The sequence below is a fragment of the Euwallacea similis genome, chromosome 8 (genome assembly GCF_039881205.1).
Source record: "Euwallacea similis isolate ESF13 chromosome 8, ESF131.1, whole genome shotgun sequence".
NCBI classification, from domain to species: Eukaryota; Metazoa; Arthropoda; class Insecta; order Coleoptera; family Curculionidae; genus Euwallacea; species Euwallacea similis.
This window is the reverse complement of record NC_089616.1, coordinates 4,937,434-4,950,604: the sequence shown is the minus strand read 5'-3', so window position 1 is coordinate 4,950,604 and position 13,171 is coordinate 4,937,434. Positions and strand designations below refer to the sequence as shown.

At 38.0% G+C, this 13,171-nt stretch overlaps 1 protein-coding gene across 1 annotated transcript in view; it reads right to left on the bottom strand.

Annotated features, from left to right (window-relative positions):
- The window catches only part of cpo (couch potato), a 46,336-nt gene that overhangs the window by 1,071 nt on the left and 32,094 nt on the right, over positions 1–13,171 (bottom strand). Inside the window, exons 2-7 of the mRNA XM_066392471.1 lie at positions 6,397–6,474; positions 5,922–5,975; positions 5,796–5,858; positions 4,283–4,424; positions 3,095–3,252; positions 510–724 (exon numbers count right to left, since the gene is read on the bottom strand). Of these exons, the coding sequence (XP_066248568.1) occupies positions 510–724; positions 3,095–3,252; positions 4,283–4,424; positions 5,796–5,858; positions 5,922–5,975; positions 6,397–6,474 (710 nt within the window). The remainder of the gene's footprint in view (positions 1–509; positions 725–3,094; positions 3,253–4,282; positions 4,425–5,795; positions 5,859–5,921; positions 5,976–6,396; positions 6,475–13,171) is intronic.

The following is a 13,171-nucleotide window of genomic DNA, read 5'->3' as shown; positions in this document are numbered from 1 at the left end:
GCTGATTGTGAAGTATTAGAGAAAAGTTTGTTGGTTAAAAGAGCCTAGAGAAATCCCTACGAATTATTTTTAAGCTTCCAAATCAACCGACGGATGGAACAATATATACAGTTGTTTTGCAATTGATCCTTGAGAGGGGCACGGACTTTTTTTTAATCTCCTTCATTTTTATTTGACCACTCGGTAGCTACAGCGATTGTTAAGTGGTTATATAAGTGCATTTAGTACGTAAATTCACACCTTGAATTTTACTAGACACATCTCCTTATTCAGAAAAAAATCAATTTCCCCGATGGAAACTCCATAACATCATAAACCGCCGGTATAATTCAAGGTGTGAATATCAAGTGCAAAGCCGAACAAAGTGGGAAACTACGAGGAACGTTATAGTATAGTAGTGTATCCATGTTGCTAGGAATTAAACATGTCAGTGAAGTGCAAACATCACAATAATAATTATTATAGTGATCAAAATATCGACAGATAAAAAGAAGGTTGTGGTTACTGACCTGGCGAAGATTTCCTTCAGCTCGTGCTCGGACACGAACTGGCCCAAATTGGCGACGAAGAGGGTGGAACAGGGGTGGTTGTTCATCCCCATCCCCGGTTGAGACGAGCTTGAGCCTACGGGGGATGCCAGGGCCGGACTAGGCAGAAAATGCGGCAAAGAGGCGGCCGCGTGCACTGACGTCAAGGCGGTAGGATGAGGCATTGACATTGGTGGCTGCAATGTGATTTTCTCAATAAACAAACATACGACAAATGAGTAAACTGAAAAATAATGATGAAAATAAGCGTAATAAAACATGCAGCGCATCTATCTAGAAAAAAATAGTCTATTTTATATGAGGCCCCATCTATTGATTATTCAAGGTTCAAATTTTAAGAGAAAAAATTACACTGAATTAATCAAAACTAAGTTAAGTCGTATAACTTTTAAATATTTCGGAGATGACTAGAGAAATTGAACAAGAAACGACTGTTAAGAACAACCACTAGATGGCGCTAGAAAAGACTCAATATTACAGCCACTAGATGGAGCTAAGAACTGATATAACATGATATTCACACAAATAATTGATAATTGAGTGTATGTTTTAAACCCAAGACGGGTTGTTTAGTCAAACGTATATGGACTGTATTGATGCCTAATCTTCGCTCTACCTAATTGTGGAAAAACTAAACATTGAAGCGAGTACGGTGCTCAAAAACGAATCGAAATCGGCCGAATTAATCGGTTTTCGGGTAACAATCAAAACCGCTCAAGCCAACAAACGCAATTAAAACCGCCCTTAGTGGGGGTTGTTGTGAAGGCGCCACATTCTCGTGCGATTTCTGATTTGATTTAATTAAAATTTCGCCCCTTTGATGAAGACATCGAGGGTTTCATCGAAACGGTTTTGACATATACAGGGTGGTCCAATTGCTATGGGCCACTATTGCTATCTTCTAAACCATGGACATTACAAGTTCGGTTAAATTAGGCAAAAGTTGTCAAATTTGATAACAAGTTAAGATCTCGAGACGCTGTTGCCAAAATTTGTTCGGTTTCGGAAATATTGGAAAAAAATAGAATTTTGCCAAAAACGTTTTTTGTAAATAAACCGAAAACTAAGGGTTTTAGAAAAAAGTTTTTCTCATAACATTTTATTGTTTTTTAAGCTTCTACATACTAATGATAAATTTAAAAAAATAGCACTTTTAGTTTCTGAGATATCGACACTAACTTCAATTTTTTAAATGCGGACCTGGATTTTTATTTTATTATTTTAAATGCATATTTTATCCTAATTTCACTGATGTATTACATGTTTACATTTGCCGACGTTTCGTTAGAAAAATTCATCACCAGAGTTTATTCTCTAAAAAATACGAGTCCAACCCTGAAATTGAGTTGTAATTACATGTAGGCACACTTGCTACAAATAATTACAAATGTTGAAAATGTCCCCCATTACTTTGAAGACATTTTCGAGCGTTTTTTATAACTCTTTTTTGTAAATTATTTAACATAATAGGCATCAGTTTTTCACAGGCGGCTCGAATTTAAAAAATAAAGTCGTCCAAATCTACAGGGGGTGTTTGATAGATCTGATCTTTAATAAAATCCCACACCGAAAAATCCATGGGCGTGATATCTGGTAATCGAGGTGGCCAACTTATAAGACCATTGTTTCCAATCCAAGCGTTGAGTTTCCAGGTATTTAGATATCTAGTGCAGCGACGATGATGATGTGCTGGAGCACCGTCTTGTTGAAAATATTTAAAATTATTTTTAAAATTCGAGCCGCCTGTGAAAAACTGACGCCTATTATGTTAAATAATTTACAAAAAAGAGTTATAAAAAACGCTCGAAAATGTCTTCAGAGTAATAGGGAACATTTTTAACATTTGTAATTATTTGTAGCAAGTGTGCCTACATGTAATTACAACTCAAATCCAGGGTTGGACTCGTATTTTTTAGAGAATAAACTCTGGTGATGAATTTTTCTAACGAAACGTCGGCAAATGTAAACATGTAATACATCAGTGAAATTAGGATAAAATATGCATTTAAAATAATAAAAGAAAAATCCAGGTCCGCATTTAAAAAATTGAAGTTAGTGTCGATATCTCAGAAACTAAAAGTGCTATTTTTTAAAATTTATCATTAGTATGTAGAAGCTTAAAAAACAATAAAATGTTACGAGAAAAACTTTTTTCTAAAACCCTTAGTTTTCGGTTTATTTACAAAAAACGTTTTTGGCAAAATTCTATTTTTTTCCAATATTTCCGAAACCGAACAAATTTTGGCAAAAGTGTCTCGAGATCTTAACTTGTCATCAAATTTGACAACTTTTGCCTAATTTAACCGAACTTATAATGTCCATGGTTTAGAAGATAGCAATAGTGGCCCATAGCAATTGGACCACCCTGTATAAACGTATGTTTCTGGAAAAGTGTGGAAAAGGGCTGTTTCGACGCTCAAACATTGAGTAGAACAAACAACCCCTTCTGGCAAATCGGGGAGGCAAAAATCACTAACGTGGTGGTGGACTGAGGCGCCCGCGTCCATTGGACTTTTGTCCGAAGATAGTCAAAGATAGGAACGTACTGGCACCTGGGGGTGCAATGCCGGATGCACCAGGGTGGCGTGTTGGAGGGCTGCCGCCCCCGGGAGCTCTGCTGCTGCTGCCGCTGCTGCCGCCGCTGAGTAAGCCAAAGGATGATGCCACAGTTCCGGACCTCCAGGGAAGAAGGGTGTTCCCAAATCTGTAACGTAAACTTTTATTTAAAATGAGCATCTGTTTCACGCTTGTTGGCAATTAAGAGTGGAGTCACAGTGAAAGGAAAACAAACATTCGAGAAGGGGTTGTAGACCAAAGGCGAGCTAAACGGAATAATTTGCTTGGTTTCAATAGGAAGGAAATTCCATATCTGACTCTGGAAAGTTCATAACTATCACATTTACTTTATATCGACCTTGTCTTATACATTTCTGGGGCTTTTCTGAGGCATTCCTGAGGCATTCGATTACATTACTACATCACACGTCATATTATCTTATGGAAACCCAATTTCAGTGAAGTTTCTCGATAACCCGAGAAACTCTCCATCCAACCGAACAGTCTGGACGAGTTCTCTGGCACCCCAAATCAATTAGCAATGCCTGCTCAAACTTGAAAGTTGCTCTTGTCGAAAGTTCAATCAGACATGGGTTGAATTTAAATATTGCTAGTTACGTAATTTACGTTCTCTGTCCTTTCCATTACATGAATTTGAGGTGGAAGAAGGTTGGAGAGACAATTTGCCCTGTAATGAGGGTACGTTAATTGGGAATATACCTGCACAAATTCCTCCAGTTTTGAGGCAATAAAATTCCATTTATCCGCAATTTTCCACCTTAGAAATGTATAAAAAAAACAAGGGAAATGTGTATGTACATGACAGACTTACCTACAAATAGTATTAGTAAGACTAAGCACAGCTTGCACACCGTGTATATATCAAGTGAGGTGTATAATAAAAAAGGTTTTAAGGGATGTGACTGTGTTTAATAAGGGGTGAGTCAAAGGAACCACACTGTCTCAAGAGCAAAGTGGTTCCTTTAGCAAGTTAACTACTACCCTGAAAGCATATTCTCGTATTAAATCTACAGGTTGGCGCAGAAAGGAGTTACACATCAAAGTTTCTATGAACTTGGTAACACAATAGTTCATATTTTTAACTGAAAAAGTGATAACGGTGGACTCCTTGCCGTGCCACCCTGTATATGAGTCAGGGGAGGCAGTGGTGTACTTACGTCCGGTGAGGGGGTGCATCAAAGTTGGGTGCGTATTGGCTGAGTTAGCAGCTTGCTGTTTGGGCTTGCTAACCTTGGTGTTACTTTTAGCAAACTCCAGCCGGATGGTCTGAGGCATGTCGGGGTCAAACCGTACGCCCTGCTGCAAAATATTGCCCACAAAGTGTGATTGGCGGTGGTAAAACTATGGTACAAGGCTAAATTTAAATCCCTCTTTTCATGAATTTCATAAAGATAGACCCGTCAATGTGGTATTAATTTTCAACCAATTTTTCCCAGAAAAACGATCCTCGTTATCAGTTTTGACATAGCTGTTACCCAGATCGAAAAAATTCGATGTTCCGAAAAATTGCAACTTCTTTATTTTTAAAGATTTATGTCTCAATATGGTCATTTTCAGCTAATTTTTCCCAGAAAAGCGATTGCCAGTGTCAGTTTCAACATATGTATCAGTCAATTCGAAAATATCAAGATTAAAAAATTATAACTTCCTTTATTTCTAAAGACGAACTGTTCTCTCCTTGAGGAACAATTAACCATCGTTCTTCTCCAGAAGCTTTATCATTTGGGGGAGTTAATGTTTAATTAGGATAATAGCACTGGACATAAATAATTTATCCCCGGGACACGGACTCGCTTATAAATGCGATTTATGAACCCTACGTGATACTATTAGGGCAAGTTTCGCCATCAGACGCTCGTTTTTTTTCCGAGTACCTACACCGCAGGCTATTAGGAAAGTGAGAGAATTCCGGTGCACTTAAACAGCACTTAAGAAAACGTTTTATGGAGATTTATCTTTCCGCTATATTGGAACCAAACCTAAACGACTAATTCTTGCGAAGATACACTTTAAATGCTGGCGCCATCTACTCCCTTTGTTTCAAGATCTTTTTGCGGCCGTTCCTTTGTCGCTCGTTTAGTAGTTGGCATACAATGGCTTGAACAATGACCATAGAGGTTATGTAAACCTTAATTGATTGGCCAATCTAACCTTTAACTAACTTTTTCAGAGAGAAAGTGCCACCATTTTGAACTATTTTGATTGAGGACAGTATGGCGACCGAGGGCGGAATCTTTTATTTAATTGAGGTTTAGTTAAGGCGGATGTGCCGTCACTCTGTGGTGCGGGTGCATGCATCTGATTAACCTTAATGGAGGGGAGAAATTAGATTCAAAACATCCCGAATAAAGCTCCCTTTCCATTAAGGCATTTAAAACTCCCCTAAAACTAAACCATAGTAGGTTGGATTAGTTCAAATTTAACCCTCGGATAGTGCTGTAGAGAATTGCGAGGATTAGCACACCACGAACTTAAAGGATGCGTGAATTTTTGTTAAAGTTGGGGTTTGGATCATACAGGGTCTCCAAAAAGTATACACTCAATTGTCTCGGATTATTGTCTCGGAAATAGTGTAGTAGTGAACAATTGAGCGTTTGCATGAGTACTTTTTGGACCCAATGTATGTCTCGACTGGTACCTACAAAAAAGGGTATGTGTACGAGCACCCACCTGTAGGTCCTGTTTAGCTGCCTCGGCCCCCGCCCTTGTGTTAAATGTGACGAAGCCAACGGGCTGCAAATAAGACAAGAATTGTCTCGAATGGCGATAAAGATGGTAAACAATTAATTGACTCACCGATGCAGTTTTCCCATTTTTGCTTGTTACTTTTAACAACGATCCCTCATATCCCTGAAAAAAAAAATACAAATGTCAGTTTTGATAGAGGAGCCTCGAAGCCAGATAAAATCAACCGAAATCGAGAGATCCCTCGAAATCTATAATTTGTAACCCTATTCCCGTTAAGTAAATGTTTACTTAGGTTTACGTAGAAAACTTAATTTATCAGGTTTCCCATCTCGTCCCTATAACGCGAAATGTCAGGAACGGACTCTTTAGTTGGCCTGGAAAGAAGTTCCAGATTTACGAATTTAAATGAGTCCAAACTTCAGTCTAGAGAGGACAAAACTGTATTTTTTCTATAAACTTGAGTAAACTGAACAGATGAATATCGAATAAACTTCCTTACACTCAGGAGAAAGTGAGTATAAATGGGGGTGAAAAATGGCCCTTCCTTCATGTTACCCGTGTAATAAATACTGACAAGACATACCTCATACGCCCTGAACAGAAGATATAATTCTCGAGGCTTGGCATCCATCGGGAGGCCGCTGACGAATAATGTCCGAACCTGAAAAAAACAAAAAAGAATTAGAGATCAAACGGGATTTGTTATGTGAGAGCTAACGCCAACTAACAGATTTGTCAGGGGGCCTTAATGTCCCTCCATTATTTTCTATTATAATATAATTATTTTTAACGAAACACTCAAATTTGGTTAGGACTTTCTCTAATTGTTTGTGCCAAATACAAAACTTGCTTTCGCCATTTTGCGAAGATTTTTCAATGACTTTCTGGTGTATCAACTTTTTCCTAATTTCCAAGTTTTCGGTCTCTCGGTTCATGCTTCAACATACTGCATCGTCCACTTTTCCCGTTAAAAGCATTAATTATGAAATATTAGAGCTCGTAACTAAAGCTTATTGGATCCTTAAAACCGGGCTCGTGTTTTAGGTGTAGTCGTAGACGAAGAACAGCTGATGTTAATGCACGACTTTACGGCCGAACATTAGTTCAGTCCCTTCAAACAGGTGCTTCGCGCACCTGTTCAACCGATGTTTCCTATGTAAGAAATTTGCCGCTCTTGCAGATGGTATTACGTATGTTCTAAGTAAAGATAAAAACACCCTACATCTGTTGAATACCTGAATTTTCGTTTATTTCAAATCCGAAGATAGCTGAAAACGGGGGGAAAATGGAAATGTGCTGGTAGGCGTATAATGCACCTGCCTGGATGACTATTACGGCAAACATTAATCAGGTGTTTTTTGAGCGTCAGATTCGTCCGAACCTTCCATTCCCCTCATTTATTGTCCCTTTATAGGACTGTGTAGCACGTTTTTCAGTTAATGATGATATTGGCAGATGGAATGGCAGTTGTTAATTATCTACGGACATTTACAGTCGAGACCCCTGTTTAACTATAGTGAAATTTAAACTAGCGACAAAAACTTGTTTCAACACAAGCTCCTTTACTAATAGAGTGCTTTACCAGGCTTACTGCACCCTCTCTCTCCTTCTCATTTGACAAGGTAGGTGAATGATCGATATACCTTCACACTTTTACACGTAACTGGGGGTTTTTGACCCTATTTTTGTATGACTTTTGTCGTGGATCCATTTAACATAATGAGACTTATATATAATGCATTTTGATATGTTATAGTAGATTTTTTGCTATTCACCATAGCTAAAATTGATTGATTACAATGTGTATATAAACCATGATTTCCTACACGGGATGAAAATGGCAACGTTGCAACAGTCTTTTGTTAAGCCGCCATCTTGTTTTTGCTTATTATTGATATGGATTTTGCGTCACACAGGTAGTTGTCAAACTAGCAGCAGCATTGCCAAATTTGGTAAAAAGTCTTGTGACTAATGAAAATTGCTTAATCAATGAGAGTGAAAAGATTTAAGAAAATTTGATGCATATCTCGACTCAAACTGGAGTCGTACGCGTTTCGAATTCTAAGCAGCAAATAAGTTTAAATATTTCTAAGGTTTGAAATTTTGCAAACGGGGATTTGCATAGAAAAACGCAGGGAAATGGATTTAAGTGCCTTTTAGTATGTAAAAAGCTTTAAAAATAAATCGAACTAACCTGACCTGAAAAAAGAAACCGATAAATTGAATTATAGTGCAGTTTGACACCAACAAACCATAAGAGTATGTGGTTCCAATTTTAAATATAGAAGAAAACAATAAAATAAGTTTAAAGCGTCTCTAATGTTCACAAAATCTAAAAAAAAAACAATTAAGTGAAGATTTCTTTTTTTTTCCAAAAGACAACGTATGAAAAATCCTACTCGGGAAGTAGGGCTTTAGGCGCTGTCCGCGCTACCCTTGAAGACCTACCTCCTGGACTCCACTTATTCTCAAATTTTTCATAACAAAAATTCAACACAACTGAAGAATATTGCAAGAACTAACAAATCCCAACTCTTACTTCCTCCTCCCCATTTATCTCCACAGCATCCATCTCCCTCCCTCTCGTAGAACAACCAAAAACTGTCCACTCTAATGAACGATCAACGACAAAACAACTCTTATTAAAGGTATTTCCTCCGGATGCGGAAGCCGGTAATGCGAGCGCGAAAGACGACTCCGAAGCACCAGAAACGTAGCGCAATTTGGGGCTCTCCGAAGCAAACTGAGGGCGCGAAGACCTGCCATCGAAGGGATTGTTTTAAGGGCTCGTCTTGCGCCGTTGCCAGGTGGTGGGCGACACACACGCCGCTTTATCTACCTGAAATATTTACGTGTCCATTATTCGACTGATAGTCCACTATTATTATGTTATTGATCCTTCGTTGTTTGACGATAATTGACAAAATGGTGAAGGAGTTCACATTTCCTACGTGCTTTTGTTGTTAAAATGTTTACATTTGTATACGAAATAGAGTGAACATAAAGTTTCGGAAATCCACTTAGGGAAAACGTACGTGCAACTCAGTCGAGACAAACTTAGCGTAAAAGTTATTTTACATAATTTTCCGCCCAGTTGAGTCGACCAAACGTTCAGCGTAATACACTTGATATTTCCTAACAGTCCAAAACACAAGATATCGAGTTTTGCTGGAATGAAATTTTCGAGTTCAGTCTCTGAGGGATGATAAAAAGTTGTGTGTTGTTTAAAGCAAAAATCGGAACCATTTTTCCGAATTAAAATTAATAAAGTCGCTCTTTTCAGAGAGAATGTCCCGTTCTGCTCTAATAAAACCCAAGTTGCTGTTAGTGCTTCTCCCGCCTTTCTAAACCTGGCTTAATGCCCTGAGTACGTGGATCGCATTTCTTTATGGGTTTTCTTTTAAACTTCCCCCATCGAAATTCAAATGCAATACCACTTTTTTCCAGTTTCGGATCAAGAAACATATTGTTAAAATTGTCAAAATCCTGCAATTTTTATTAGGCAGCATCAAAAGTGGTAACGCTGCGTCTAGTGCTGTTCTAAAATCTGAGTTTTCACTGATATAATGAATTGTTTCAAATTGGAAAACTTCTTAAATAAGATCTATTAAAGTCCGCTTCCTAAATATAGACAGACCCGAGAGAATTTAGGCATCAATAATTGGAAAGGAAAAATAACATCTCAGGACTGAGGTAATAACTTTGGGACTTAATTGGAAAAAAGAGATCTTAATTGAATTCCTATCCAGGCACTCGAATCAATAAATTGCTATTTCCAACAATTATTGCTGCAATTAAATTTGCTTTTCGATGAAACTTAGCTATTGTCATCTCCTTTACTATAAAATATTAACTCGGAATTGTAAATTATCACCCTACACTAGCCGTGAGGAACCCATGATGTTATCCCACATATACAGTCAACCCTGGGGGGAATCTCAGCAGTTAAATTAGAGCCTCCGAATTAACATGGGCTCAAAGTTACAAGAAACTTCAATTTGCAGCGTTTGGCTCCTGCAGGCCCGTATGAAAAGCAAGTGCCCCTTATTCCGTCTGAGGCCTGCTGCATATTTGAAAGGTTATATCGTGTAATGAGTCGAGGGCGTACTCGAGGGAAACGTATTGCCGAGACTGTATAAGAGTTACGTGCAAGGAAAATTTTGAACGTGGCCTCCAGAATGATAGTTCCGAGGCCATCTATATTAATGAGCCTATTCAACGTTGATAAAGGAGCCCTGCTATTGAAACGCGGACGAGGTATTATGGATCACTCTTTAGGCACCAGACACCTTTCTCAACGTCGCTTGAAAAGTCAAAAATCATAATTTCATTGTTGCCCTTTCTAGTTCCATCTCAGTCACTCTCCGTTCAAAGGTGTCAATTAGAAGTGTGCTGCGTCCATTTTTTTCAATTGTCATTGATTTCAAAAGTGCAGCTGTAAAACTTGACAGAGGTGCCATCCAATAGCAAAAACCGTGCGATTATTCTTTTCATGACAGATTGGTGCAGTCATTTTTTTTTGCGGAAAATCAGCTTTTCCCTTTCTCTTTTTGCTCATAACGCAGTAAAATACGATTATAACGCACATATTTTCATTTCCTTTTCAATTAAACATGGGAATTGCACATTGCACAATTCTAGATTAGAGAAATTTGCATTCCCATTGAGGTCAATTTGTTTCGTTGGATGATCGTCAAACACGCAACTCTTTGACTACATTTTGCGCCAATGTTTGAAGCTTCGTTGCCTCAAAGAATACTCGACAAATTCCGCAGGTTTCGAGCTTAAATTAATCCACACCTAAGAAGACAAAAGCTCTCGATTAGGGCCGGTTAATTGCAGTAATGGCGAAGGCCGTCTAGGACTAGAATAGATTAATTTTCTAGGATTTTGTGCTGCAATGTGCGTGGTTTCCGGACGAGTAACCACATTGTGATTGAGTTCGAATGCACCACTCTTGTTATCCCCTCAATAAAGAAGATTTATACCTTAGACAAAAACCATCAATCTAATCCCTCTTCTAAGCAAGGATCTAAGCCATGTTTCTCGACAATTTGGTGAAGGAAAACTTAGTAATAAAGAGATTTACACCACAGAAACGTGTATGTCCCTTTTCATTATCTGAGGACGTAATTTCTAAGGGTCTAATATCAAAATATACGGGTCCATAAAAATCCAATAGGCATTTATCATTTAATGAAGAACCAACTACCGTGCAGACAATAGTTGCTCCGTCCTGTTTTATGTGCCTCTAAAGAATTTTACGGTGGCCAGATTCCTATAGAAACGAGGAATTATTTTCACTAGGCTTGAGATCCTGAAAATAAACTCGTATTTCATCACATTTTACGTAGAAAGCTAAACATCGACTATGCGTCGTAACATGACACAGAAGCCTTTGGCAGCCCTTCCTGAGGACAGAAACGACGTTCGGACAAAGAAAAGGGCACTAGACGCCTCGAAAGCGACAAGTTCATTAGGGAGGGAAAACGTAAGGGTTCGCCCTTATTGCTGAATCTTTAAGCACCGCTGTTTTGTTCAAACATCAGCAATCGGAATTTTTAAGGATCATGAAACTTGAAGCAGTACCCTTATTTGATCCAATTAACATGCTTCTCCGCCCTCCGGTAATTAATGTTTGACAAGGGGTAATTGCCAGAAGAAATAACGAATTCATTGTTTTTTTTTAAATTTTGTCTCGTTAAATTTGAATAAAAAAAACTTTTCTAGTAATCCGGCAACGTTTAAGAGCGGTGTTCACCCATGCATTTATGTACGTCCTTTCCGGTTAAACACATGTCGACCGTGACCACGAGGAAAGATGCGGTGATAAGGAAAAAATAGCAACTGCAACTGCTGAAGAACCGTTTTTGAAGGGCTTAATGCGGAAAGTACGTGTATAAACAGAAACATATATCTTGAACAAGACTGTATTATATGATGTCCTTTTGTTCTAAATAATTCACCAACAATACCATCAACTAAGGGCTTTCAAATGTATTGTACGTGTAAAGCCTACGGGCACGAGCTCTATTCTTTCCATACTTTAATTTGTTCTCCTCTTAATTGTTTCATCCATTGTTTATTGTCGATTATTAAAAGAGGGCAAACTTCCCTCGAGTTTTTCTTTACGATGCCTAATTACGGAACTTAGTATGTTTATAGCCGCAAAGTTTGTTAGAAACTGTTTCGTAAAAACAATTTACCGAGGTCGAAAAGTGCAAAATTAAACTGTAAATTCCCGGGAACCGCAATGGAGCCTGTCGAACTTTCGGTTTTTGATTTATTTGTAGGTTTGTTTCGCTTTTATTCGATGTAAAAATTCATTTAAAAAGTTTAATTTGGTTTGGAGTGGTAAAGCAAGTCGATTCATGTATAAATATTGGCGGTTTTCTAACAATATCGTGAAGGAAACCTGGGGTTTAATTCAAGACCTTTAAAAATTTGATGAATTTGGCGTGTCAATATAACTATCCTCGATCACGAACCGCCCATAACAGACTATAACAAATAAAGACCGTATAAACACCCATAAAGCAAATTTATATTGAAACTTTATTAAAGACTTCAGCTTTGAACTATTTTTTTTCTTAACAATTTGGCGAAGGAAATTCTGCCGCGATTTATTAACAAAATTACTGCATTTCCACCACAAACATTCTCAAGCATTCACTAACTCAATGAATCGCTCAAATTCTTCTAACAAAAAAAAAACGCGACCTTCAATATATTTCCCCTCAGTCGAATTCCGACAAATTCCCGATGTGTTTCGGGCAAACAAATTGAATTGTAAATATCCTTTTACCGCCTAAAAGGCCATTGGAGATCGAACCGGGAAGCGAATTTCCCAACGAAGAACAATACCCGAAATGGAACAACTTGTGCTTTTGCCTTCCTGACTAATTATTCTCTCGGAAATTGCCCAACCGAAAACTTTTGCTGTAAATTAAAGAATCCGCTAGTTGGAAAAAGATTTAGAGGAAATATTCGAGTTTGACTTCCTTAATGGAGAGTGGAGAGAAGTTATTCCTTAGTGAGCTTTTTCGATTTTCGGGGAATTCTTCAAAATAGCATTAATCGTATTTTGAAGAATTTTTAATATAGAAACATTAAAGTATTGTGAAATGTGTTTGAAAAAGAGAAAAAGAGAGAGAGCGAAAGATAGAGAGAGAAAGAGAGAGAGAGAGAGAGAAAATGTTCACTTCGATTGAATACGTTATAAACAAATGCAGTTCTCTGATTGGGTGACTATGTGAACAGTCCCGTAACATTTAAAAGTGACACATTAGAATTTTTCTGGTCCTTATGACAATTTATAAAACTACCATATAGAGGGCATTAGTGGCGAAATGTTACAC